Genomic DNA, 27,639 nt, shown 5'->3' with positions numbered 1-27,639 from the left:
TCGGAGTAAAATGATGTCATAGCCTTACTTTTCTTACCCTATTTATTTACTAAAATTACTGTAACATAAGTATCACGTGTTTGTTGGCTGCCTGTGTTCTATAAATATCGTTACATGGAAGAAACGCGCGGTTCATTATCATTAATTCGAAGGGAGCCGTCAAATCACTTTTAAAGAGATTGTGTCAGCTTGGACACATTTCGAATTTTTTTAAAACCAATTTTAGTTAAGAAAATTAACTTTTAAATATTTATATGTTAATCACTTCGCCGCAATCTTACCCATTGTTTACGTCATAAATTGTCGAGGGGCTAAACACTTTCTCAAATTCTGTACACCGATTACAGCGAGTACAGCCTTTGGTAGTGCTAAATCTGTAATCGATTACGTCATCACTTTAGTACCGTCAAAGCTACGGGCTTGTACACCGATTACGGTTACCGTTCTAGTTTTTGTTAGGATTAAATGCGTTTATAAAATTATGTGTTGATTCTTTGGGCGGGCGCTCTTAATATTTGAGAGGAGTGTGGCTCGCGTGACTTTGCGCGCTCCCTACAAAAATTTAAAATAAAAACGCTGCCTCAATTATAATTTTAACAGGGCATCGGAAAACAGCGAAAAACCCCAAATTGTTTCTTTTGTAAATAAGGTATTTATTTCTGTTTATTGATAATTAAAATCCTTATACGTAAAACAGTTGTGTGATTTTATTAAAGTTAGATTTTCGATTCCGATGTCGAATTGTTGTTCTCCATAAGGGTTTAAAATGATTTTTGATAATCCCAAATTTAGGCTTAAGATATTAAGCTCGTTAAATCATAGACGAGAACGGGTTTACCCGTTCTTCGTCTATGGTTAAATTTTGTCCTAATATTTTATCTCTGGTTTCCCTCTAAACATTATATCTCGTCTCGCTCTAGTAGCAACCATTATAAACATCTACCCGCAAATTACATCAATAATAGGTACCTACCCCTCCATTTGAAAACTTCAATTTTCTAGGAATATTTTTTTAAAGTAAAATCTTCATTACCATTATTAATATCACTATCTAATTATATATTTCATGCAAAAATCTAATATACCAAGAAAATTCGGACACTGTCTCTTTAAGTTGTCGGTTAAATAAAGGGAGTATGGACTATATCGAAAAATCGTCTGTTACCACGTGTTTCGACTAGTTTTTAAACGTAACTAGCGCCAATCACTCCGCTTCGGTTAAACCTGGTGGCAATAAGCTATGTAATTTCTGTCGCCTCCAAAGGGTTCCAAAATGGCGCGCTCCCCGCTATGTTTTTTCGGCGCTGTTTAATGGTGTGTAGCTGAGGTAATATATAAAAGTGTTAATCTATTAATTTAAATAATTTTATAGTTTAGTTTCAAATTCGGGCCACAGATGGCTTTCACTATATGGCATAAATTGCTAATGACCATAATTTGAATACAGCTCCAATTTACAAGGTTAAATTATTTTCGAATGAATCGTAAACCTCTCGCTGGGATGGGTGGCGACAGCGCGTGCCAAAAATTGAAGCCTGATTTGCAAAAGCGGCTTCGGTTTCTCGCTCGTTTATAAAACTAGGCTCGAGCGGTTCGCCGAAATTTGTCTGTGGGATGTTCTACCGGTAGGAGCTTAGCTTTTCGGTTTATAAAGCCTCTTAGAAAATATAATCTTAATGGCGAATGTAAAACTATTATTTTAGGCTTGTCGCGATGCCTTCTTTCAACGGATGTCCCGACACTGGCGAGTCCGTAGCCTCTTCATTCCCGAGAGCGATTCCAGGGAGCAGGGCCTTTAATGTCAGCCCCTCAATTCCATTAGCGTCCTTATTCCCCGGGCTTCTAATAGGAACTTTCTATTGACTACTCAATTAGCGAGACTATCCAATTTTAATTCCCCCGTGGATGGGAGTTTGAAGCTCGGACACACGCGAGGACGAGACTTTCCCGCGTAGCTCAGGCGCTCCCTTTTACCCTCGGTACTTCCTGGTACTATAAATTCCATTTTACAGCGCGGCAACAAGAATCAGTCTCCAACAAACCGTGTACGGGTTTCCAGGGATAAAAAAATCTTACAGCTCTTTTTGCGCATCGTACGCCACAAAAATGTATCATTTATGACGGCCAGAATACGTAAAGAAATGACATGTATGGGGACATATACGTGGCTGCATATATATATATATATATATATATATATATATAGAAAGAGAGAGAGAGAGACGTATACGTGACTGTCTATCTCGATCCTTAGATAGGGTACTCCAGCAATTTCTCCGTGACTCCTTCCCGATCTAAAAGCTAAGGCCGCGTTTTTTGATCTCGGTAAGTTGGGGGACGGGAAGATGGAAGAACATAGTGGAGAGGCTATGGCGGGCGAGAAAACGTCGCTAAGCCTCGGTCGTAGGTTTTCCCTTGTCGTCTTGGAAACGCGTTTAAGTTATCTGGTGAAGGCTATAGCCGGGATCAGCGAAAGCGTCAGTTTCGGGGAGAAAATATCCTTGGCTTATCTCTATTCCCAATATAAGTCTAAAAAGCGCGTTTTTTCCCCATCTATCCTTCTATTCCACTCTCCCGGAACGAGAAAAAAACAGCTATAGGGAAGGCCCGTTAAGGGGTCTGCCCCCCCCCCCCCCCGAATTTGGAAGGATGAAATAAAGTTTAGAGGGTCATTTTTCTCGGGCGGTGACTGAAATAAGCGCTGACCCAAAACGAAGAAACTCGGGGAGGGAGGAAGGGAAAACGGCTACGTGTAGATGTCGCTTCTACGCCGCTTCGCTCTATTATTAGAAAAGGCGCCCCTCTTCCGCCAATCGCCACGCTAGGTTGGCTTTCTATTAAACCTAACTCTTTTAATATTGTTAAGAAACGCGTCGACGTAATATCCAATCCTAACGATACCCGGGCCCTCGTATTTTCATTGCTTCGTCGCGTCGGGAGCGATTCTCCTAATTACGGGCCAGTCGGGAAATAAAAATACCCGGGAAGCCAGTCTTGCTTTTTTGGCGCCGCTGTATATTGGGAAATTGCTCTCCCATCTGTTTTCGATATCCGCTTCGCGATTATTATTCAAAATTTCTCTCTACTCCATTCTGCGAAATGAGTTCTATCGCTTAAGTGGTCACGCTTGAAATTAGTGATCTACTTTTATACAAATATGTTATAAGTAGAACGTTCGATCAAGACGATTTTGATTTATACTTAAGGAGAATGCCTATGGTTAGAAGAGCCGCGGGCGTCAACGGAAGGAAAACCGTCATTCGCGTTTCAAACGCTTAGCAAGACTCAGTTTTACCAAGAATGTATTTATTTATATTTAGGAAGAATGATTATGTTGCGACAATCGCCGGGCACGTTGAACGCCTTTCCCCCGTCTCGCGCGGGGGGAAAGACAAAACGTCACCGGCGTTTGATATCCATCGCGTTAGGTGACGTAAATTTTAAGCAGCCAATGAAATACCGTTACTATTCGCTTTATTTAAAGCGGAGGAGCGTACTGGGGGGGACCAACGGGTGGATTGAGAGAAAGGCTAAAAAACGTCTCGACATAGACATTCTCCCTAGGTATAAATAAATACATTCTTGGTTTTACGGACCCATTGGTATACGGGGTGATTTGATTGACTTTTAATGATATTAATCAGCGTAGGAGGGTGGTAGCGAGCCCTTCATGCCACGCGAGCCAACAGATCCCTACAGTTACTATTATGGGAAGGTGAAACCGAAGATCCCGGGAGAACTTGCAAACTCAACGCGGAAGGAGTAAAAGGCCTTTCTATAAAATAAGCTACGTTTGCTGAGCTTGTTTTAATGTAGCTCATTCGTCACGAAATACGTAGAAGTTCAGTTCAGTTTAGGCTTAAAACAGGGTGCCTCGTCGAATTTACTCTTATGTCCAGGGCTTTTCGTAGTGAAACGTCATCGATACGTCACCCGTGACGCAGCAGCCACATCAAAATAAGGAAGCCAATGTTACTTTATAGAAAAGCCTATTCCGAGTTTACACATAGTGCCACAAGCTGGGATCGTAACACGGCTCCTCTTGAATAAGCGACTTTGAATAACCGCCATCTATCGACTTATGAACCTTTTAATAAACCGAGGGAAGACTTAACTGACGTCATAGGTCACCGAAGTCACGCTTAGGTATGACGTCCAACTACCATCCTCGTCTGCTTTTCGCCAAACTGCGCGTGCGACAGATATTATTGAAACTCACTTATTTCTTCCCTTTCGAAAATTTCCACTAAATATTCCAAATTGCGTAATCTAATTTTAACCTATTTACGCCTGTAGAAGTGTTCAAGTAGCAGCACATTCGTGTTCAGAGAGAAGTCGACTTTTAGAAAAGCTGATTTTGGGTTCGGTGTGTTGACACAATTGTTAGGGGATTTGTGCGTAGTAGTTTCACCTTGGATTAAAAACGTGTTACTGGATATTGCACTCCAAGAATTTAGTGATTTTCAAAAGTTTGATATGCCGCTCGCGCCATCTATCGGATTTTGGCGTTTTGGTGATACAATCAAGACGGCGTTTTAGGGTTAAGGAATTACACACCTTGGATCAAAAACGTTATATCAGTTTTCAGGTAGGTTAAAACGTAATCAAACTTCTATTCTTTCGTATTTATAACGCACTCTAAGATTTCATATAGTCTTAATAATTTTAGGTATGAGTTTCAATGGCTGGAATCAGTTTTTAATAATAAATCATATTTACCACAAATAAAATAATCATAACAACAAGGATCTAAATGGCGAAGAAACCAGTAATTTTTTCAAATCGCTGTACGTTACGCGCATGCGCCGAGATTAACTTGTATCACCGTTTCCATGACAACACCACCCAGCCCCGATTTTTTTGGGCCATTCGTAAGGCGCCCGAGAATGCATTGGCGAAGGTAGAGTGCAGTATCCAGTAACACGTTTTTAATCCAAGGTTTCACCACTAGGTATTTATCTCTATACTGACTTGTAAATTCGAGTTCGTTTTTCCCCCTTTTTTTTCTTCTATCGTCAGGGCACGGCCGTCTCGAGATCTGCTTCGCGCTCATAGCGGCCCAGGCGATCGTACGAAAATCGCGTATGGGAAATTAGTTCAAAAACTTCTCACATCGTTTTCTGGCGCTAGTCTAGCCCCCCCTTGAGAAAATTCGCAGCCATGTTATCGAATGGGAGGAACTGCGCGGAACTTTGGAATTTCAATTATTATCGCGTAATGTGTAATTTTTTGTAAAATATTTTTTTAGTAATATTTAAGTTAATTAATAATAAAAAAGTTAAACACCTCTTGAGATTTTTTAACGCAAAGTAAAGTTTTGAAAAACGTTATTAAAATTTGGTCATTCTGGAGCCAGAAGTCGCCGTCGACGTTTTCTGTATATAAATGTAAACATAAACACGTGGTTCTCCTTACAGCTGTAATTTTGCTATGTAGTAACTTCCAGAGGCCTTTAATTTAATTTATTTTAATTAAAGTAGTGAAATAAATGAATTTTAATTAACTAACTGACACTTGGAAGATCACTATGAATGAAAATAGTGATGGAAACTTGGAAGGTATTTAAATCTGATAAATATAATAAACCAATGTGAATTTCCCACTGAATGATACACGACTAAAAATTTAGAAAACTAAAATTTACAACTTGAGTACTTTTCAAGAAAGAGGCTTATGCACAAGTTCTTTCACTTTCTCAAATTTTGCGGACAGAGTTTTGGTAATATTTGTGATAATTGGAAGTACGACCTTTCAACAAATTAAATCAGCAATTTCATTCGGTGATTATTAATCAAATCACATTGGATGTAAGGGCATAGAGCAATTTTTGGCCACAAGTGGATTTCAATGTTTTTTTAAAATGGCAGGTGAATCCCGGAGATAGGGTACAGCTCTCTCTATGAATGTTGTTACTATAGCCATTAACATGATAAAGCTTTGCTGCGGATACCTAAGGTTTCCTCTGTCGGACAATTTTATCAATCCAACTAATGGTGAGTCAGAATTAGGCTGTGATACATTTTCAAGGCACAATTTGCAAAAATGTTTTTCCTCTAGGATTTGTACTACATAACCAGCCAAGTATGCGATACTTGCTAGCCGTAAGGTGCATCTCTGTGTATCTGGGTACTCATAACTTCAGATGGTAACGTAACTTAATTGCCGTTAAAAATAGTTGAAAATCCATCGAGTCTAGTATCAATCATGGCTGATAGATCTGTGAAGCTGTCTTGGGGAACGTTAGATGTTTTAGGTTTTGTTAATGATATAGTGCCTCTCTTAAGGTAGGATTCTAAACTGAATATAGTTTCTCTTGCATCAAGCATGTCATTCCCTCCAGCCATTTTCCTGAGAATGCTGAAAAACATTTCAATAGCATCGCTCGTTAAATTTCTTGTCAAGACAAACTGGAAACCAGATTTAAGGAGGTATGACACGCAAGATATTGTAGACAATGAAGTTATTCTAATAGATATTATAGATTCATATGTTTCCTTTGTCAATATTTTCTTTAATTTGCGGATCTTTAGACCTTGATAGTAATCACTTTCCTTAAAATGTCCCACTACAAACAAATCTTGCGTGATGCGTAAGCTTCATTGACCCCAAAATCTTTTCTAGATATGTTCTTAGTCCATAATTTGCATAAACTTTCATCAACTGGAAACTAATGAAATTATACATTGATATTCTTCTTAGATTCACAAAATGGAACGCAACAAATTTTTGTGGTGGGCATTTTTGCAAATTAAAAATAGGCAATATTTTAAAACTTAAGTTTGAGAAATGTGAACTTAATTTAAAGAATAATAAAGGTATTTTTTAAATAATATGAATAATATTGTGGTTATTTATTTAAAATTCTGATAAAAAATGTGAATACTGGTTTGAAAATTGTGAAAAACAAAAGAAACTTTGGTTAGGCTTAGCAATTAACTAATAAAACTCAATATAAGCATATTACTTTAATTAAATAAATGTTTTAAATGAAAACTTATTAGATAAAGATCAAATCATAAGATGTATATCCCAAACTTTCCAGAAGTTTTTGAAAAACAATGCAAAAAGGATTAACTAGTTGAATTTACCGCCATGGAAAACTATTAAATATCCCGCTAATTTTTTACATTTAAGGGGGGGCTCAGACAGCGCTCCTAGTGTTAAAAGAAGGTATTCGCGGAAATACATAGGAGAGGAAATCTTTGCCTGGGCCGCTATGAGCGCGAAGCAGATCTCGAGACGGCCGTGGTCAGGGCAACGATGGACCTAGCGAAATTTGATTTCCAGCGATATTTTGATTGGTAACCATGGTGATAGTTTAGTTGGGTGAGGAAAACCACCTATTCCCCTAGATGGCGTTTCAAACAGTACATCATTTAGTTAAATGAATCCATGGTTTCGCGTACAGTGCAGTCCGCCACCGACGCCGTACTCCATGTAACTCTTCAACCCATACGGCTTTTATGGTAAGTGATACATCAATCGATATGCGCCGAACTTGGACAGTGTCATTTTTTTATTTCGTCATATTTTACAGTACTCTCCAAACCATAGAGTTAAATCACGGACTGTAAATTTTAGGGATGCACCGATATATCGGTAACCGATATATCGGCTAATTTTTCAAATATCGGTATCGGCCAATATCGGCTTAAGCGAGGCCGATATTAGCCGATACTTCTGGTATTAGAAAATATTTTCAGGAAAAACTTTTAAAAAAGGCGATACTCAACTAACTAATTAATGGAAAACATTTATTGCCACAACCTTACATTTCCTTTTAAAAAGGCCAGTTGATCGCTGTTGTAGGAAATAATTATTCGCGTCCAAAACGGTCAGGAATCATAAGTGGTTTTTCGACTCCAAAAGCCATATAGATCAAATCATTTTTTAACAGGTGGTTACGAGAGTAAACAAAAAAGCATAATATTGTGATAGGTAACTTTGTTAATATCGGCCGATATTATCGGCCACGATTAGCCGATATATCGGCCGGCTGATATATCGGCTGTACCCATATCGGTGCATCCCTAGTAAATTTACAGTTCATGGTTAAATCGACAGGAAGTTTTAAACCCTCGCTGACGCAATAGCAATTTTGTCGATCAGAGCCCACAAATATTGGTAGGTACATTTCTTGAAAGAAGCTCGATTTCGCAGAAGATTAAATTTTTGGTTAGACGCGTCCATTAATCTTAGTGCCTGCATTATATTTACCACATCCATTGTTGGGCATTTTCGTCAAAGAGCCGCTCAGCTCACTCACCGCTCGCACTCGCTAGCATAATATCCGCTCACGCTCACGCATTTTTAAGCGGTAAAATAAGCGCTCCTCTCTTTCCGCTCTTTCTTGAGCGGTAAAATAAGCGCTCCTCTCTTTCCGCTCTTTCTTGAGCGGTAAAATAAGCGCTCCTCTCCTTCCGATCTTTTTTAAGCGGTAAAATAAGCGCTCCTCTCCTTCCGATCTTTTTTAAGCGGTAAAATAAGCGCTCCTCTCTTTCCGCTCTTTTTTGAGCGGTAAAATAAGCGCTCCTCTCTTTCCGCTCTTTTTTAAGCGGTAAAATAAGCGCTCTTCTCCTTCCGATCTTTTTTAAGCGGTAAAATAAGCGCTCCTCTCTTTCCGCTCTTTTTTAAGCGGTAAAATAAGCGCTCTTCTCCTTCCGATCTTTTTTAAGCGGTAAAATAAGCGCTCCTCTCTTTCCGCTCTTTTTTAAGCGGTAAAATAAGCGCTCTTCTCCTGCCGATCTTTTTTAAGCGGTAAAATAAGCGCTCCTCTCTTTCCGCTCTTTTTTAAGCGGTAAAATAAGCGCTCTTCTCCTTCCGATCTTTTTTAAGCGGTAAAATAAGCGCTCCTCTCTTTCCGCTCTTTTTTAAGCGGTAAAATAAGCGCTCTTCTCCTTCCGATCTTTTTTAAGCGGTAAAATAAGCGCTCCTCTCTTTCCGCTCTTTTTTAAGCGGTAAAATAAGCGCTCTTCTCCTTCCGATCTTTTTTAAGCGGTAAAATAAGCGCTCCTCTCTTTCCGCTCTTTTTTAAGCGGTAAAATAAGCGCTCTTCTCCTTCCGATCTTTTTTAGCGGTAAAATAAGCGCTCCTCTCTTTCCGCTCTTTTTTGAGCGGTAAAATAAGCGCTCCTCTCCTTCCGATCTTTTTTAAGCGGTAAAATAAGCGCTCCTTTCTTTCCGCTCTTTTTTGAGCGGTAAAATAAGCGCTCCTCTCCTTCCGATCTTTTTTAAGCGGTAAAATAAGCGCTCCTCTCTTTCCGCTCTTTTTTGAGCGGTAAAATAAGCACTCTTCTCATTTACGTTTCGCTCTCTTTTAAAAAAACATATTTCAGCTCAATTTCAATCATAATAACAAAAGCGCTCACAATGAGAGGAGCGGTGCCCATCACTGAACACACCAGGGGGATTGTGTGCACTCAATATCCGCGACATCTTGTTTAATGTTTGACGCACCAATTGTTTTAACCAAAATATATTTTTTTAACAATGTCTTTTCTAATTTCTTGCCTTTTGTATGGTAATTTTTTTCTCGGGTGTGGATTTCCAAGCTATTTTAGTAAATGTTAAGGCAAAAGATCCAATTAAGCGACCCGTAGCGTCGGGGAATGAGCAACCAAGGTCGATTAATTATAAAGTATATGGCTTAAAATAAAACAACGAACGATCTTTGAAAGCGGGAAAATGGATAACTTTTCTCCCCTTCCCCCGATGACGGGGGAAGAGTTCCCGTCTCAATTTCTTTTGTTGCTACACGTATAGTTTTCGCGGGGTGGGATCTTAGTAGATTTCCATGTCTAAGTAGGTGCGCGGGAAGAAGAAGCGAATTCCCCGTAGAAATCAAGGGCTACGCCGCTTTCATTTCAGCGAGAATGCATAGTGACGGCGGCTTCTTCCTTCCGGTACCTTTGTTTTCTGGCAGACGCTATACACCGGCCTCTGTCATTCCCCCAGACGGTGTCTTTCCGTCTTCGGCACACCCTCCCGCGGTATAAGACGATAACGGGCTAAGCTTATCTATATATACGGAAGAGCTCATCGAGCTGCGTCTTCGGAGGAATAATTCATAAGCTGAGAAACACTCGGTTGAATATCAAAAGCGAAACTACGGAAAGACATTAAGTCCTAAAGTCGCTTTTATTTGTCAGATTTGGTCGCGTCTCTCGTACGAGAGAAGCGATGGAAACGCGAGAGCTTCGCGTCCTATTTATCTTAAAGATAATGAGTTATAACGAGTTTAATCTTAGACAAATAAACTACCGGACCCGAACCTAGATTACGCACTTGGTTCTTTTCGAGCAGCGCCATTGTGTCCGAAATTGGAAACATTGCCGCCCAAATACTAAACGTGCGCAATATAAAGTGAACGACGTTAGGTTTTACGTACGTTAATAATAATAATCAGCTAGGCTATACCCAATGCACCACCTTAGGCCTAAGTCATCAAGCGACTTTTCAAGCCTTTAATTCAGGTGGCCGGGTTACAATGCGTAGGAGGGTGGTAGCAAGCCCTGCATGCCACGCGATCGAGCCAACAGCTCCCTACACTAACTATTACCGTTAAACTCAACAAGTTTTTATGGAAGGGGAAACCGAAGAGCTCGGGGAAAACTCCTTAAACCAGTGGGGAGAGAACTTGCAAACTCAACGCGGAAGGAGTTGTTCCGAGTTTTCACCCAGTGCCACAAGCTGGGATCGAACCCGGCTCCTCTTGCTGCGAGGTGAAAGTGCTAACCACTCCGCTACCCCACCAACTTTGTGTTTGGGTCCTAAGGTTTGGCGATTCTCTCGGTAGGAGCGCTGGCGGCGATGCGATATAAGAATTGGTTCTATTACTTTATTCGTCCATGGTTTAATTCCGTAACCAAAAGCGTCGTTAGTTTGGGAAGTGTGTCAATCAGTGTAGGAATTAATATAACCTGCCGATAACCGCAGTTTGAACATTGAATAAATTCCCTTAAGATTGATCACATTTGATATTTTAAAAATATAGCCGTTTACCTACATCGAGAGAAATTAGATTTTATCCTGACGCGTCTCTAGGATAGGATTTCGATAGCATTTATTCGGTTGTCAGGGCTTATCTCTCCGGAGATAAAGAATTAGATTTCTCCTCTGAGCCACGTTCCTCCGTCGTCTCGCATTGTTGTCATTTCTTATCGTTGTCCGACTCGCCCCAACTCGGTGCTAGTCCCCCACCGTTAAAGTTCCTTATGCCGTAATAAGGAAGGACTGTACTGCCACGCAAAGCGAAAAAGCATTAACGACCAAAACCAAAATATGGAGAAAACCCGCGAAATTCTTTGCCTTAAGATACCCCAACTTACTTCTTTCAAGTTTATATAGTAGACTTGGATTTTTCAACTCAAATTATATTCTGGTACTAAACAATTTACAGGCCAATCGATATTTCAGAAATATCATAAAAAAAATGCTTTTTACCACGTATATGTTGAACTATTTATGTCTTAAAAACGAAAAAATGCGTTTTGATTTGACTTTTAAAGAAAATAAACACATTAATGCGTTTTTGGTTTGAGAATAATGCAAAAACCTAAAATAATGCGTTTTGCAACAAGTCATTTTTCTAAAAACAAAAATTTTAAATTCGAAAATTAGTTCAAAATTGAATTTAACGTATAAAATAAGGTGAAATAAAACCAAAATCCGTAAATCTAAAATTTGGTCGTTAATGCTTTTGTGCTTTGCACGGCAGTGCAGACCCCTGTACAGTGGTATAGCGGGAGGATCTCGTATTGCCCTCCAAAAGACCTCTTAACTCCCTCCTCTCGCGCGTCTGCCAAAAATAACAATAGCGGAACTTCCAGAAGCGCCAAAAGATAAAATCGGAGAGTATTAAATGAGCCTATCTTAAATGATGCGTAAAAAACTGATGATTTGGAGTCCTATAGCTCCCCGAAATTCCAGGAAAATCTCCGGGGATACAACAAAAAAAAAAACAGCTCACTGACGCGTAAAGAATTCTCTCCAAAACAAAGATGGTTCATATTACTTTCTTCACTAGAAAATCTCGCGCACTCAAATAATTTTTTAAAAATACGACGTTTTCGAGTATGGTAGAATCGGTTCATTTAATCCTATGTAAATGAATTAACGCGAACAAAAATTTGGCCTGGTAAATACATTGTGCCTGCCTACCTTTGTAATAATTTTTTTTATTAAAGAAACAAGAGTGGTAGCGTGTTCAAGAAATCCATATAGCACCCAGGATAATCAAAGCTCGGGTTCTCGGAAAGCTTGATTCATGTTTGCCAACGTTTAAATGATGATAATCCCTAGATAGCCCAACGGATAATGAAGGCTAAAATGTAAGTGAAACTTTTCTTTTTAAGACCGTAAGTAACGTAATTAGTTAAGTATGACACTTTATCTCTTTCGATACTAATTTTTTAATGATAGTTGGTTTCGCCAATGACCATATATATCTTTTCGTAGCTAAGGACTAAGAACTCTTTTACGGAAAGGGGGAAGACATTTTCCGAATTTTCCCCTTCCGACAGCTGCAGCACGCGCTAAAGCGTCTAACAAATGAAAACTGTACGCAAGAAACTGCGCGACTTTTTACGGGTGGGCAGTGCTGTGTTTGTGGCTCCTAGATGGAAGTGTCGGGTAACGGTGCCCAAGGAATGCCGGTTTATTTCCAACCTACATGTATTTGAAGGATCGGCCAAAGCGTATTGAAATTTGAAACGCTTTCTACAATAAATCTAATCTTTACCGTGACAAAATAATGGTAAATTATGGAATCGGAAAATAAAGTTGACTATTATAAGATTCGTAACTAGCTCGTGGGTGTGACGTGTGTCCGATGCCATGGTAACGCGTTCATGTCGACCATGACATTGAGATGCCTATGGTAGTCACGGTATTATTTTGCAGGATCGTGAGGTGTTTTGCGTCGTGACCTGTGACGTGAACTAATGTCTTGGCGGCCGTTTCAAGGCTTCGATTTTGGAATAGACGCTGGCATCTAGGAGCAACAAACACAAGGAGAACGCAGCTAGCCTTTAAACACGCTAGGGATGTGTACAAATTTCATTGGACGAACCTTTAGGCTGAACGTTTTAAGGAAAGGGGGGAAGACAATTTCCGTATTTTCCCCTTCCGACGGCAGCAGGAGCTAAAGCGTCTAGCCAATGAAAAATGTACGCAAGAAAATGCACGACTTTTGACGGGTTGCGTCCTCCTTGTGTGGGGTGCTGTGTTTGTGGTTCCTAGCTGGCATAAACTATATTTATGTCTTGTTGAACCAGTGCAAAGAATATAAAGTCCCAGGAATGGAAGGTGTAGCTCCGTCTAGTGGAGCTTTTGTGCCTCTCGTTTTTAAAGATAGACCGGGTTGCGTTAACCGTTTCCGGTTACTCTGATTTGCTCTGCCGGAAGTTTCTAATGCAACCAAAACACGCGGCCAATAATATCAATCCTTCCATTCCTGGGGCTTTATATTCTTTGACCAGTGGCGGATTCATATGCCTCCCCCCCCCCTTGACGCTTAAGCTTTGCATGTGACTTGATTATTTGTTATTACACCCATAGCTCAAGATGTCTTTTAGCACCCCCCCCCCCTTTGAGTTTTTTCTGTATCCGCCACTGTGTTGAACTTGTTAAAAAGCCCCACGCGCTTCTTCATATTTTAGCGTAATTGGTCTCGAGCGATTTCGCGCGAGCTCCCTAGCATCAAAAATATGCGCGAGTTTTTTAATGTTAAGGAGCGCGTTAAACGTTTTAGCAAGTTGAACAACACACTTTCGTTCGTCTTATGGCCATCATACAAATTGAAAGTCCGATTATCGAAATCGTTCAGTATCACACTTATTTCTGTTTTGTTACTTATGTTAAAAGTAATTCCTTGGAAAGCTTGATTAATGTTCGCCTCCACTTAAATGACGGTAAACATTTTCCCCATTTCTATATTCTGGCGAGTACCGCCCAGCGGTTAATTATTATTTAATTTTCGTGTACGCGTAATATTATCCGCAAATTTTATCAGGCGGCTTCTATTGACGTTGTAGGAATATGAGATTGGAACGCGTACATTATTCCGGTCGAACGCGCGAATTTGTTTGACTGAAGTTGACCTCAATTCCTCCATTTAAATATGAATTAGTTCGAACAGAAGCCTTTAATTCTCTCAATTCGAATCTGCAGATACGAGCTATACGACATCTCGAAAACTCCCTTTTAATCTGTCTTTAAGAATGCGCTATGTCACGCGGCCATTTATGAAAGCTATCTCGGAAACGAAAGAGAAGTTCAGTCGAAGCGAGAATGTATTCGAGTTAAGGGAGAATACGCAGCCGCGGGTATAGCCTCTGTTTTCATCATTCCACGAAGATTCCCTCCGCCTACACGGAGAGAGAGCCGACCCTCGTTAGCGGAGTGTCTTCCCCCTTAACCGGGAAAGGGAAAACATTTACGCGAGGAAAGGCGGATAGGCGTTGTTTTTCTACCGGGAATCACGACGCGAACAGGATGCTGGCTGTATATTCTCCGTTCAACCGCGTACATACTTGTTCGAAGGAATTAAAAGGGAAACTTTGCGCTCATTGATTAAACGAAGCGCGCACGAGGTCCGAGAGAGAGAGGAACTATAAATAACCATTTCTCCTCGTTTGTCGGTATTTCGGAAACTTTCTCGGGGCGAAAATTTAATCTTTGAAACTGGCATGATTAAAGACTAATGGTTTCTGCATGCCCGCCTTCATTCGGAGGCCTGCCATTTATATTTTTGACACTTTAAAAATAAGATAAAAGTTTCGAAGAAAAACGGAATTCAATATTGATTTTCAACCAGGGCTAAATCAAGATATTTAATTATTTATTACGTAAGTTATAGTGACAGGACGATAAAGAACGATCATTTTAAGGGCGGCTGGTTTTTGGTGGAGGGTAGAGCGGGCGGGAATCAAATCCGCCATATAGAATTATTTCAGTTTAAACGGAAGTATACAATATATTTCTAAAGCTATTAGTCTCTTTATATTGCTAATGTTATTCGTTTGAAACGTGTGCCTTCGTAGGCTCCCTCATATTTTTCAAAATACGTTTCGTACGAAAAAAACGTTCGGGGGAAATACATCTAAACTATTACTATACAGTATATCCTAAAACTATTACATAATGGAAATATAATTTACCAATTCGTACATATAACTGATTTTTACATTCCATACCTTTAAGTGGAGTTCTACCTTTCGATATTTTATGGCGAGGGGCAGATCACTCCTCTTTCGGGTGCATACTTAATCCGATAAATGTATTAAATCGTGTTAATCGCGATTACATTTTTAATCTTGATTTAACCAAAAGTTAATCTTTTTAATCTTGATTTAATCTCAAGTTAATCTTTTTAATCTTGATTTAATCTCAAGTTAATCTTTTTAATTTTGATTTAATCTCAATTTAATCTTTTTAATCTTGATTTAACCACAAGTTAATCTTTTTAATCTTGATTTAACCACAAGTTAATCTTTTTAATCTTGATTTAATCTTTTTAATTTTGATTTAATCTCAATTTAATCTTTTTAATCTTGATTTAATCTCAATTTAATCTTTTTAATCTTGATTTAATCACAAGATAACCTGTTTAATCACGATCTCATCTTTTAATCGACATTTAATCGGCCTAATCGATTTTTGATCAACTTAATCGTGATTTAATAGGCTTAATCACTAACTCGATTTAATCGTGATTTAATAAGTTTAAACATCTTCATCGTGATTTAATAAGTTTAAACATCTTCATCGTGATTTAATAAGTTTAAACATCTTCATCGTGATTTAATAAGTTTAAACATCTTAATCGTGATTTAATAAGTTTAAACATCTTAATCGTGATTTAATCGGATTTAATCGATCAAGGGTGCCAACTTAATCATCGAAGTGAACTGCCCCTTAATGAAATGGCCTAGATGATCAAACGAGATTTTCTCCGCACTTCTGGTGTAAATTAAGGCACGGTCACACTATCCCTTGAAACCAGCTAGTTTATATCAATTTTATTGGTCAAAACTGGCATGCAAACCGACTTAAATTGTATTTTAAAGTCTACCATCACCGTTACCCCAAAGTCGATGGTCCATTCCTGTATTGCAGGCGGAAGTACGCGGCCGAAAGACGGTGACTTACGATTATAGGTTTGACCGTCTGGAAGATTTCCATCTGGAAGCGTGGCTTTCTGTTCCTCGATGGATTCCAGATGGTATCCCTCGACGCTCGGGTATGGCAGCCGGCTGTCGTCGCTCTCTTGTAAATAATCGTAGTAGTCGAATTTTTGTCCGTCCAGGGAATTCGGCGGCTCTTCCTTCAACTCTGTTTTGCCAGCAGCGGCCGGATGCCCTTCTTTAGTCTGATCGGAATTTTCTACTGAGGAGATACGTCAATATTTACATTTTTTTTATATTGGTATTTCCGGTTCCACTTTGCTTTTAAATTGGGAACCACGAAGAAGCTTATAAAAGCGGATGCAAAACGATATTACCAATCTAACGTTACCGTATACAGGGTGGAAGCCTCAGCCATTGAGTTGGGAATAAATAGAGGTACAATTAAATCTGGCTGGCGCGGGACCAATTTCGTTCCATAAGGAGACTTTATCAACTTTATCGTTCTACCGTGGTGGCATCTGTCTCTAGTGGTGGAAACTATATTGAAATTGAATTTTTTCGCGAATCTGACGCGAAATTGAAATGTATGATTTCTCGTAAAAACAAACCTTTGAAGTTGTTTAAAAATAATTTTATTCTGTCAACACGATCCTTTTTAACTCAAGTTACGGTGAGTTAGCTAATAATTATTTATTTTTAGCCATATAACTTTACAAAATAGAGATGGCGCTACAGCCTAATAAAAAAGATGAATTTCATACAGTCTTATCAGAAGAGGTCCCGCGTAACCATGGCGACCGAAATCGTAATTGTAATTCTAGCAGTATTATCAGAGATCCTGGCAGTTATAGAGATGCGACACTCCCTATACCCTAAGCAAACCAGTTTTTTCCAAATTTTTGCCGATCGCAGCGACGCCTGTACGTGGGGAGTAATCGCAGAGATCCTAGGATTGTTACCGTTGTTTACAATTTTTGCGTCTCTCGGCTTGAAACGGGCGCTTCCTTCCGGCCGAAGGGCGGCGCTGATGCTTGCATTTTTTTGTCAGGTTTTCGACGGAGTTTCGCATCTCTATAACTGCCAGGAACTCTGGTATTATTCCCAATTCAATGGCCTCAGCCGTGGTCCAGCCTCGGTACTTCTCCTAGTACACCAGAGTGCTGCGGGTGGAACACTTCTACAGGCGCTGCCACGGCTATTTAATCCGTTATTAAAATTACCCAGCTAGAATTTCTACAAATTTTAGCTGGATGTTACTAGGTCTTTATTTTCATTTTCAGTTTTAAATCGTCGTCTTCTATCGCGGAAACCAAGTGCGTAACTTTGTTCTTACCAAAATTAGTTAACCGATAATTAAATAACGGATTAAGTGGCCGAAGCAGCGCCTGTAGAAGTGTTCCACCCGCAGCACTCTGGTGTACTAGGAGAAGTACCAGGCTGGACCACGGCTGAGGCTTCCACCCTGTATAACCACAAAAACCGCTTATTTCAGTCCTGTTTTTGTTTTGGTGTTGTATTCGTCTTAACAGAGAATATGTGGCTGCGCCCATAGACCAGTGATGCCAGATCACGAAAGTCTGTTTTAAAATAATTTTACCTGTAGGTCTCTAGCATGGTCCCTAGTATATTAAATAAAGCGCCATGTACATTCTCAATATAATAATAATAAGCTAGGCTAATACACAAGTCACCACCTAATTCCTAAGTCAAGAGGCTTTTAAAGCCGGGTTACAATGCGTAGGAGGGAGGATGCCACGCGAGCCAACAGTTCCCTACACTAACTATTACGTCAACAAGTTATTATGGAAGAGGAAACCGAAGAGCACGAGGGAAACCTCTTAAACCAGCGGGGAGAAAACTTGCAAACTCTACGCAGAAGGAGTTGTTCACCCAGTGCTACAAGCTGTGATTGAACCCGGTTCCTCTTGTTGCGAGGCGAAAGTGCTAACCACTTCGCCATCCCATCGAACTATATAACCATAATTCATCTCTAAGTTGGTTTGATATTTCAGTTTAGATATTTAACGAAGGCTTAAAATAAAATACCAAAGAGGTTGGAGGCTAACTTTATTGTATTTATTTTTTAAATTTAATCAACTTTGTCAGATATTGGCAATTTTTAATAGCTTCGCTCAGGAATTCATAGCTCTACTTGGAATACTTATCGCGGCAGATTTTCGTCTCGATGTGGATGACGGTTTTTTTGACGTCACTATGTTAACTTAAAGTGTTGGTTGCACGAAAAATCGATAGCAATAAAAACGAATGAATGCGGACTTGTTTTGAAGCCCTGGACGTCCTCTTTCTAAAAATGTCATTGTCGAAACAAATTTCCAAGTTTAAGTGTACTAATTTTGAGTCCGAAACTGACCTTTTTCGCTCCCCGAAATCCTGAAATTTTCCGCGAATTTCTCTCCTCCGTAGCACGAGCAATTTGGGGCAAATCGAAGCTGTAGTTTTATTCCTAAAACAGAAGGAACTGAAGTGGAGGGATTCAGTTTACTTGTAGAAGTTTTCAAACCAGAGATTTTTAATCATATGAGGCGAAAACTATTCGCTAGTTTTGGAGTAATTTTTTAGGAAATAGCGAGCAACTTCAAAATACAGTTTGGCTGTTATAGTATGGAAGAAGTTGGTAGTTTGGGGTAAAAGGTGTACTCTTTTCGTCCCAAAGCGAGCGAATAGTTTTGGCCTATTAGGCTTATTATTATAAAAAATATTTTTTTTAAGCGCGCGCTACGCGGCGCGCTCGACACGACGTTTTTATTTTTCTACTACGTAGACTTGTGTATGCCTATTTCAATTATTACTGCGCAGGACTTTTTCCTGGGTGTTAAATCAACCTGCTTCAATCCCAGATGTAAAGAAATGTATTACAGACAATTAGCCAATGATGCGCTTCGCATTTTCTGACGTCATGGGTGCCGACAAGAATTTCAAAAGTCTGGAAATTCGCCGAAAAACTCGATTTCCACCATTTTGACTTCTTTTGATAGTAATTCAAAGATCGCTTTTCTGTACTTGCTATAAAATGTTTGCTCTTTCTAATGAATCATTAATTAGCCATAGCTAAAATTTCGTGCAACCAACACTTTAACAAACAACAACGTGAGAGGGGAGCGCGTTCAGAGGGGATTTTTTCTCTCGTAGGCGGGGCCAAAGCCGTCAGAGTGATATTAGCATACGCGATAAAGCAGCATAGGCATTCCAAATTTCGCGAATTTTCGATTTAATTTCCCTTATCCTTTTTCCTTAATTTACGTATGTTATTATCATTCTGCTAACCAGTATACAGTCTGGACGTTACTCACGGGTGCGGATGTGAAGGACAGGCCTCCAAAACGCCCATTCTCGATTCGGGGATATAAATGGCCATTATTTAATCACCTTTATTTGACCCCTAAAAACTACGATCACTTTATAGAAAAGTCCAAACTTTAAAAAAGATTCCTTTCCCGTCCTATAACAGAGAAACATTCCAGAAGAGGAAAGACGTTTTTTCAGGCGCGGTAAAGTAGAGCCGCGATGGCTCTTTGCGGATGCGGATAAAAATGGGCTCAATTACCGGCGTCTTCGGTTCTCTAATAATAGGCCTTATAAGTAAAGTAACTCCCCACCTATAGTTTACAACCAGCGTATAGGGGAAACTCACGGGAGCTCCAGAAGTAATTTTTACCAATCTAATTTAAATCTTGATTTATTCTCTCCTATCAAAACCGTCCCGGTTCTCCCACTGCCTCCAAAGAAAAAGGACAATGAAGAGAGAGAGAGAGGACCTTGTTCTCTCTGGTGTTCTTGGAAAACTGAGATTAATGGGTGTCCCTGCGAAAAAAGCCTCCCCTTTTCCATTGATCTTATTTGCGGAGGGAAAAAAATGTGTCCGTGGCCGAGAACGCCCTTTAAAAGACACTTATTTTGAAGAGCAAAAAATCGACGTATTTGTTACGTCTCTGCGGAAACCGCGTCGAAACCAAAAAGAGAATGAAATAATTTGTCGTTCCGTCTGTCGCTATCCCGCCTGAAACTGACGGGCTATAGCTTCCACTCTAGAAGGCGATTTCGCGTCGTCCGCTTCTAAAAAACTAAGAGCCCCTAGTTGAGCCTACGATTAATTGAGAAGTTACTCGGGCCACGACCGCCACGTTACCAACGGGAATGTCTAGGCCTCTATGACGCATCGTACGAGTTTCGTCAAGCTAACTTAACAGCGCCGTTAAAGCATTCCGAATTGAGACAGTTTAAACCGCTACTGGTCCCAGTGTCGCTTAACCTCTCTAATCAATACGGCGAAACTGCCCTATAAAACTCTCGAAATGGTCCAATTGAGATTGGCCCATCTGTGACAAGTTACTGGTTAGAGGGTCCGCGAACTTAAAAGAGAGAAACTGTCCGCTACTAAACGGCCGCTGTAGCAGGCGGTGTTTCTTTCGACGACCTGTCACAGACACAGACGTCGACGTTTCGATTTTTGGTTTTTTCCACTTTTACTTTTGGTATAGCTCTCATATCGTAAGCCTTTGAAAACATTTAGTTTCTACTTTTCATATACAGGGTGTTTGAAAAGGTTATGCAAAATTTGAAGGAGTTGTAGGGGGTGCGTTGAGAAGTATGCCTGTTTTGTTCCCATTTTCCTACGATGAGTTAAAAGAGCGCCAGAGAGCTTCAAAGTGTGGCCTACTAGCCCCTGGAAGTAGGCTGCAACAAGCGCAAAACCAAGCAGCAGGGAAATGCGAACATTAAGGTTTGGGTTCGTGTGATAGGTGAAAAAGGACTTTGAAAACAAATCGAGGTTACCAGCGTAAAAAAGTAAACTTAAACAGTATTTAAAGTCCCTGCTGCTTGGTTTTACGCTTGTTGCAGCCTACTTCCAGGGGCTAGTAGACCACACTTTGAAGCTCTCTGGCGCTCTTTTAACTCATCGTAGGAAAATAGGGGAAAAACAGGCATACTTCTCAACTCTCCCCCTACAACTCCTTCAAATTTTTGCATAACCTTTTGAAAACACCCTGCACAGAAATGTGTACGTTTTTTTAACTTTGTTTTAACTTTTAAGCTCATATACTTACGCGAAAATAAAACCTTTAGGATGATTTCCCTTACCTAACTCATTCGTCTTGACCGTTTTGTTTTGACCGTGAGAGCCGCTGAGATGGTTTTCAGTCGCCGGAGCTTGAGTCTTATCCCCGTTGTCGCTTTTGGTAGAGTCCCTATCGGGGATGGTCAATAGGTCATCCACCATTCCAGCCGGTTTGTTTTGCTGATTACCGAACATGATGTCCTCCGCTGACTTTTTGTCTGGATTGACGAAATAATTGATTCGAATAGATTAGTAGGAAAGTTGAAAAACGTGAGTTTCGCGAGCGTCAGTGTTTCCCGTTTATACGGAACGTTGCTTCGAAACTCAATTTCCGCGTTGTTATTAAAACATTCATTGCCGTCGTTACCGGTAATGAACTTTTAAAAGTCATTACAATCGCGTGAATTGATTCGGGGGCGCGTCTACACTCGTGGGAGAAGGAGACGTTTTATGGCAGCTGGATATGATTAATGCCGTTCTAAATGGGAAATTTAAATTGGAAACGACTAGTTCTCATTCCGACCGTGAATTTCATTTCGAAGATGGGATAATAATTGTATAAAATTCCACCAGGGGGAAAGGATTCGGGGCTAGCGTAAGTTCGGCGATTCGAATTATTAACGATTCTGGTCGGCGTTGAAAGTTAGAATTGATAAGTATCCAAGGAGGGCCGGCGATAAGCGAAAGTTGAGCTGGCGTGTCTGTTTTTGACGCCGAACACACCTTTCGATGAAATATTGAAAAGCTTAAACGAAATCCCCTTTTGTCTTCGGCGGCTATTTTTGAAAGGTACGCGAGATAATGACTTATGGGTAATCCCATTCAATTAAGAGGGAATTCATTATTGGGAATTCTTCGGGACTGGGTTAAAAACTCTTTTTACGTATAAGCGTTATTTGCTATACGTTAATTAAATGAGTTAAATGGGGTCTCATTCTTTACCCGCACGGTCGCACCTGGCTACCACTACGATTTCTAAGCTATATCCCCTCTCCACTCCAGATAATACAGCCACGCGTTTTAGACGATCGCGGGATCAGCGGCGGATTGTCGAGTCCCTATAACTCGGACTATATAGAATAAATCCAATTAGCTCCGATTATGCGGTTACTGAGCAGCGCCATTTTCTACCTTAATCAGTTGGCGACGCCTACCATTTTCTCAACTCTTAACGAAGGGTAAGTTAGCCGAATTGGGGTCTAAGTTAAAAGCTTTTAGCAATGTCCGGGATGAAAAGCAATTTAAGAGAAGTTACTTTAGGAATGAGAGAGACATTTAAAGTGTTTCGATTCTCGAACACTCGCTTGATCTCTTTAACGTTGTTCCCTCCCCCCTTTTTTGCCGCTGGAAAAAAGGGTCGCGGAGGGATAGCGCCGAGATGGGATTGTAATTGGGTGCCGCTAGAGCGGAATCGCAATTATTACGGGGGGCGGAGTACGCGGTTCTTACCTTTGACGGGGGATTCCTTCCCCTTCGGCGAAGACGAATCTTTGGCCTCGGATCCGGTAACGAGCAGGATGGCCAGAAATAGCAGCGCCAAACATCGCTTCCAAGATTTGGTCGTCGTCCTGGCCCAGTTCATTTTGACGACCTGACCGGTCTTAACTATGGTACCCGCACGCCTCCTTTGAACCGCTTTATTATATCTTCTCGGCAATTTTTCACTTCTACTTTTTTCCTGCGAGAAGAAAGTTAATGAGATTAAAACCCTTTTTAGAACTGAGCGACGCGGCGTGTGGGAAGTGTCTGGATTTTCAGCTATCCTTAAATGATCTCTACTACATTTTATTTCACTACTTAGGACCCGTAAAAAGTATAATTTTAATGGCGATTGGTGGCCCTGTAAGTTAGCGTCGTCTACCTTTTCCCATATCGGCTCCTAAATTTCATATAGAGGGTTATAAAAACTAAAATCGTAAGTGTTGGCTCGCGTTGCACGAATTAAGGGTTTTCCACCGCCCTACTACGCATTGTAACCCGGCCACCTGAATTAATGGATTTAAAAGTCACTCGATGACTTAGGCCTGAGGTGGTGTCTTGGGTATTAGCCTAGCTGATTATTATTATTATTATTATTATTATTATTAGGTGGTTTCTTTTCGCCTGTTCTCGGACTAAAAGTGAACTCTTTTTACCCTAAAACTTTTTATTCGCCTGTTCCGGGGATGAGAATTACACCGCCCCATAAACTATTCGCTTGTTCCGGAGTATTAGGGTTACTGTTTTTACACCTTCTGAAAAGGAGGTGTAAAGAGAGTAAATCGGATTTTGTCGTCTGTTAGCCAGGATTTATATGCTGAAAAGGCCACAGGCAGCCATTTTTTTACTCCGACTCAAACTATTCGCCACCACAGAATCGGAGTAAAATGACGTCATAGCATTACTCTTCTTACCCTATACTACGAAATCCCGGAACAAGCGAAAATAAACCTTTTTTTTTTAAATATTAAAAATAACAACATGATTTGTTGGTAATTTCTTTCAAAATCATAAACGCAAATTTTCGTGTATAGCGGATATAACGAAATCTTTGATAATACGGTTAATTTGTTCAGAATTTCGATCAGTCTTCGAGTCTATACTATATAAAGTATTCGCGTTATTTCTATTTAATAATTACGGTGATATATATAATAGATAACGTAACTGAATAGCCTGATCCACTCTGAATGGAAATAGAAACCAATTACGGCTCTCCGCTGTTTGGGCAACGACGGCAGACAACCTTTATTATTTTCTCGTCTCTTTTCCGTATAAAGGGAGTAAAACACAGTTCCCGAATAGAAGCGGGAACTTTTCCCCCGAGAAGAATAAAGTTACGCTCGATAAATTCGAGAAGATGGAGAAGAAATGTATAGAGAGAGAAAGAGAAAGCGCAAAAATATTCCGCCTTATCGAAAACCGATTTGAGAAGAAATAAGAATACAACGGCGGAGAAAGAGAAAACTAGCGGGTAGTTTCAGGGGTACACTATTTGATTCAGGGGTGAAAAAATGATGAGAGATATATATGGCGGCTCTCTCTCTCTCTCAGTCACTACTTCGATATCATCAACAAGTCTGTCGAGAAAGTGTCGGCCGCCTTCCGCGTAAGTAGCGCCTGAGAGCGAGCGAAAGAATAGAATATGACGAAAGAAGTGCTAGACTGCCCCGAAGGTCTGTCGCTCGGACTCGAGAGGTTAAACGCGGCGGTGCGAAATACACGCCAAGTTTATGTTTCCCGAGTATATAAAGTCTACGGCTACTATCTTCTTCCGTTCTTTTTTCATATCTCGTCGGTTACAGTCGGGTTGCGAGAGGGAGTTTCGATGATAAATGGACGCGGGAAAGATCTCGCCGCTTTAGCTCGGCTTTAGCGCGTGTGTATGCAAACTTGGGAGAGTAACTTCGCTCAATCTCGGAGCCGCCGACGAGGTCTGATGGATGAGTGCTTAACATTAGCATTTTATCGACCATTTTTTCGCGGGTGCCCCTCGAGAGTCCTTCCCGCGGAGATGACGGCGGGATCTCCCGAAAGCCGTAGCCCCTCCTACGCGAGGTTCCTTTCATCTACTCTCCGATATGAACCGGAGCTCGCTATATGCCGGCGTGAAGAAATCGCGTTTTCTTTCCTCCTCTACGGGATCGGCCTCTTTCTTTAGCCCTAAAAGCCCGCTTAGCTTCTTTCGATTTCATTGTAGGATTTCTCGTATTAAGTCCCATTTATTCGCGACGTTAGTTCAGTGGCGGCGATCCCGTGGGGGCTCAGGGGCTTGAGTCCCCACAGGGAAAACAAATGGGGGAAATTGAGAAAAATTGCAATCAGGGAAAAATTTCTAATCTCACTGCTTTTATTTCGGTCCCGAATTCAGTTTTTGTACAGAATTTATTTTGATATTGCAGATGCGAGTAGCATTAACGTGAAATAAGCGTAAAATTGATTTCGATAGATTCGTCCAAACAGAAAATCGCCGCGTCGTGTACCCAATTTTACGTATTTCTTCTAAGTTACGCTAGAAGCCAAAAATACCTTCGTAAAGTATGTGGCCAAGAAAGGCTTAATGATCTAGCCATGTACACAGAGATTTTTCTGAAGATATCGACTTAACTTTTGTTATCAATGTATTCATTGACGGATGAGATATTAGAAAGAACACTAGCTAATTATTATTTATTTATTTATTTAAAAAATGTATATAGTAATAAAAATTTAGAGCTGTACATTTTCTTCCTTAAGATGCATTTTTGGATAAAAAAATAATGGTCCGGGCCCCCACAGGAATTTTTTTCAGTCACCGCCGTTACGTAAGTTAAGGCATTTTTTTAAAATAATAATAATAATAATAATAATTTATTGAGGCCTTATGAAAATACATTAGTTGATAACTTCAGTTACTACATCTCCCCCAATCCACATAAGCTAGAAGCTTGTGCGTGGTAGGGGATTTACATTTATATAGCCTTTGGAACGGCGATCAAAACGTTTTCAAAAACATCCAAACATTAATATTTTAATACATATATAACTCAAAAGTCTAAGAAATTATACAGCTGCTCATATCCATACGCTATAAGCCATTCAGAAATATTGTACTTAAATATGTTCGTGTTCATACTATTTCCTGATCTAAAACATTAAATAATTTTGACCAATAGTCTTAGAGGTTTTATCGATAATTAAGTTCTTATTAGAAACATAACGAGTATTGTATTGGTTTAAAACATTTAGAGTTTCTAACTGTAAAGTCGTTATATAAGTTCAGTCAATTTTCATATCGCCCTTTTTTTTTACAAATTTTTATAATAGTCCTCTGGATTACCTCTAAAGGTTCGATAAAATATTTGTAGGTACCACCCCAAGCGATAATACCATAAGATAACACAGATTGGATTTTATAGGGGGAAAATCCTTGCTCAAGGAATTTCGACGAATGGGTTGGTCGCTGTAGCGCGAGAGATCAAAGTTGGCCGTGGTTAAGGAAAGGTTATTATGTACCAATTTCGGGTACGGGATTTTGAATCTCAAAAGTTATTTCGGAAAATATAAAAAAAATTGAGATTTTAGAGCACGATTTCCAGTTTTTTTAGCCTGACTTCCAGATTGTGGAATTGATTTTCGACCAGATTTCGGGATTTTCAATTTGATTTTCAGATTTCTCTAGAGTGTATAGGGATTTTTATGAATGTCGGTCCAGTTGTATAATATGTACTCGTACTGAATGTGATTATGTTAATAACACTAGCGCGAAGGGCAGATCATTCCTCGAAGTCGGGGTACAAGCCTGTAGCGTTTACTGTACTAAAATTATTACGTCACTGATTACCGATTTATCATTATTAGAGGCTGTACAAAGTTTTTTACACCTGCGTGCTTTTAGGTTAGCCTTCGCATTAGCGTGATAAATCGAGTAATTCTTTAAATATTTAAATCGCGTTCAAAATATAATGATTTGAAATCACCTTGTTTATACAATACACGCAATGAAACAATTTGATCATTAAATAGCAAAGCTGAACAATGCGAAGAAACAGTGGCGTAGTTATAGGGAGCTCAAGGGCACGTGCCCCCGAACACGTATGGTTGCATGTAGAAATTTATAATTTTCTTTAATTAATTTGGAAGATTCACCCCCAGAACAAAAACTTTGCAAAGAAAATCCTTTTCTTGGTGTTGAAAGTAATTCATTTTAGAAGTTTCATAATTTTTGTGGCTGGTCGTAGCTGATAGCGCTGTTTTCAATTTTCAAAAAAGTAATTGTACCGTATTGATACGATTACTACTTCGTGTACTGCTTAATTGAATCATTAGTCGGTAGTTGCGAGCTTTGATGCATTAAAAAACAAACATACTTTTGTAATTGTATAGCGAGAAAATAGTAACATTTGACATTTTGCGGGAAAAGGAGAGATTTAGGCGAGTCGGGAAAAGGTCGAAGGTACTCACCTCTCACGCACCGCCGAAGAGTAATTGTTCCCCCGTTTCGTTCTTGCCGTGAAAATGAGTAGCGGTCACGAATGGGGCCGCGCGTCCAGATAAGCTAGGAAGACTTCGCCGTTTGTGTTTCGTACCCGTACTTTGCGGAGGAAAACGCGCCGGCTTACTTCGGTGGAGCGCTTCAATTTACTGCTCGTAGTGAGCGAATTTTCGAGTCTGAGGGTGGCCGCTTCGCGAGCCTTCTCTGCGATGTCTGTAATCGCGTGATTTCGTGTCTTGGACGTCTGATAAACACTCCCACGCTCTTCGGGACATCTCGTTCGCCGACATTCCCGAATAGAAAACGAGTTGGCGTTGAGCATGCTCCGTTGCCGTGGTAACCGCTGTTTCCGCGGATCGATTTTTCTACCCCCGAATTTTGAGGCTCGAATGCGCCCCATCTCCGGAAAACCCACTTGTCCAATTTTTGTTCCCTCCTCTCTGCGTTTTTTTTGCGCCATCGTTCGTGACAGATAAGAGCTTC

The 27,639-nt window shown here is 40.1% G+C and overlaps 1 protein-coding gene and 1 long non-coding RNA gene across 5 annotated transcripts in view; one reads left to right on the top strand and one right to left on the bottom strand.

Moving 5' to 3' along the window:
- Positions 1–27,417, bottom strand: part of LOC149932275 (uncharacterized) — a 38,054-nt gene extending 10,637 nt beyond the window's left edge. Inside the window, exons 1-5 of one of the 4 annotated variants that reach the window (XM_090156091.1) lie at positions 27,126–27,417; positions 22,653–22,881; positions 21,227–21,421; positions 18,498–18,590; positions 16,149–16,385 (exon numbers count right to left, since the gene is read on the bottom strand). In XM_090156091.1, coding sequence (XP_090012217.1) covers positions 16,149–16,385; positions 18,498–18,590; positions 21,227–21,421; positions 22,653–22,785 — 658 coding nt within the window. In that variant the 5' untranslated portion in view covers positions 22,786–22,881; positions 27,126–27,417. The remainder of the gene's footprint in view (positions 1–16,148; positions 16,386–18,497; positions 18,591–21,226; positions 21,422–22,652; positions 22,882–27,125) is intronic. The other 3 variants (XM_090156092.1, XM_090156094.1, XM_090156093.1) reach the window with 3 other exon arrangements.
- On the top strand, positions 5,468–6,656 carry LOC149932276 (uncharacterized). The gene is made up of 3 exons (XR_016472874.1): positions 5,468–5,558; positions 5,868–5,993; positions 6,058–6,656. It is a non-coding gene; the product is annotated as an uncharacterized LOC149932276 (long non-coding RNA).
- Positions 27,418–27,639: the final 222 nt, after the last annotated feature.

This window comes from Leiobunum rupestre, chromosome 8 (assembly GCF_980474605.1).
Source record: "Leiobunum rupestre chromosome 8, qqLeiRupe1.1.hap1, whole genome shotgun sequence".
NCBI classification, from domain to species: Eukaryota; Metazoa; Arthropoda; class Arachnida; order Opiliones; family Sclerosomatidae; genus Leiobunum; species Leiobunum rupestre.
This window is presented reverse-complemented; position numbering and strand designations above follow the sequence as displayed.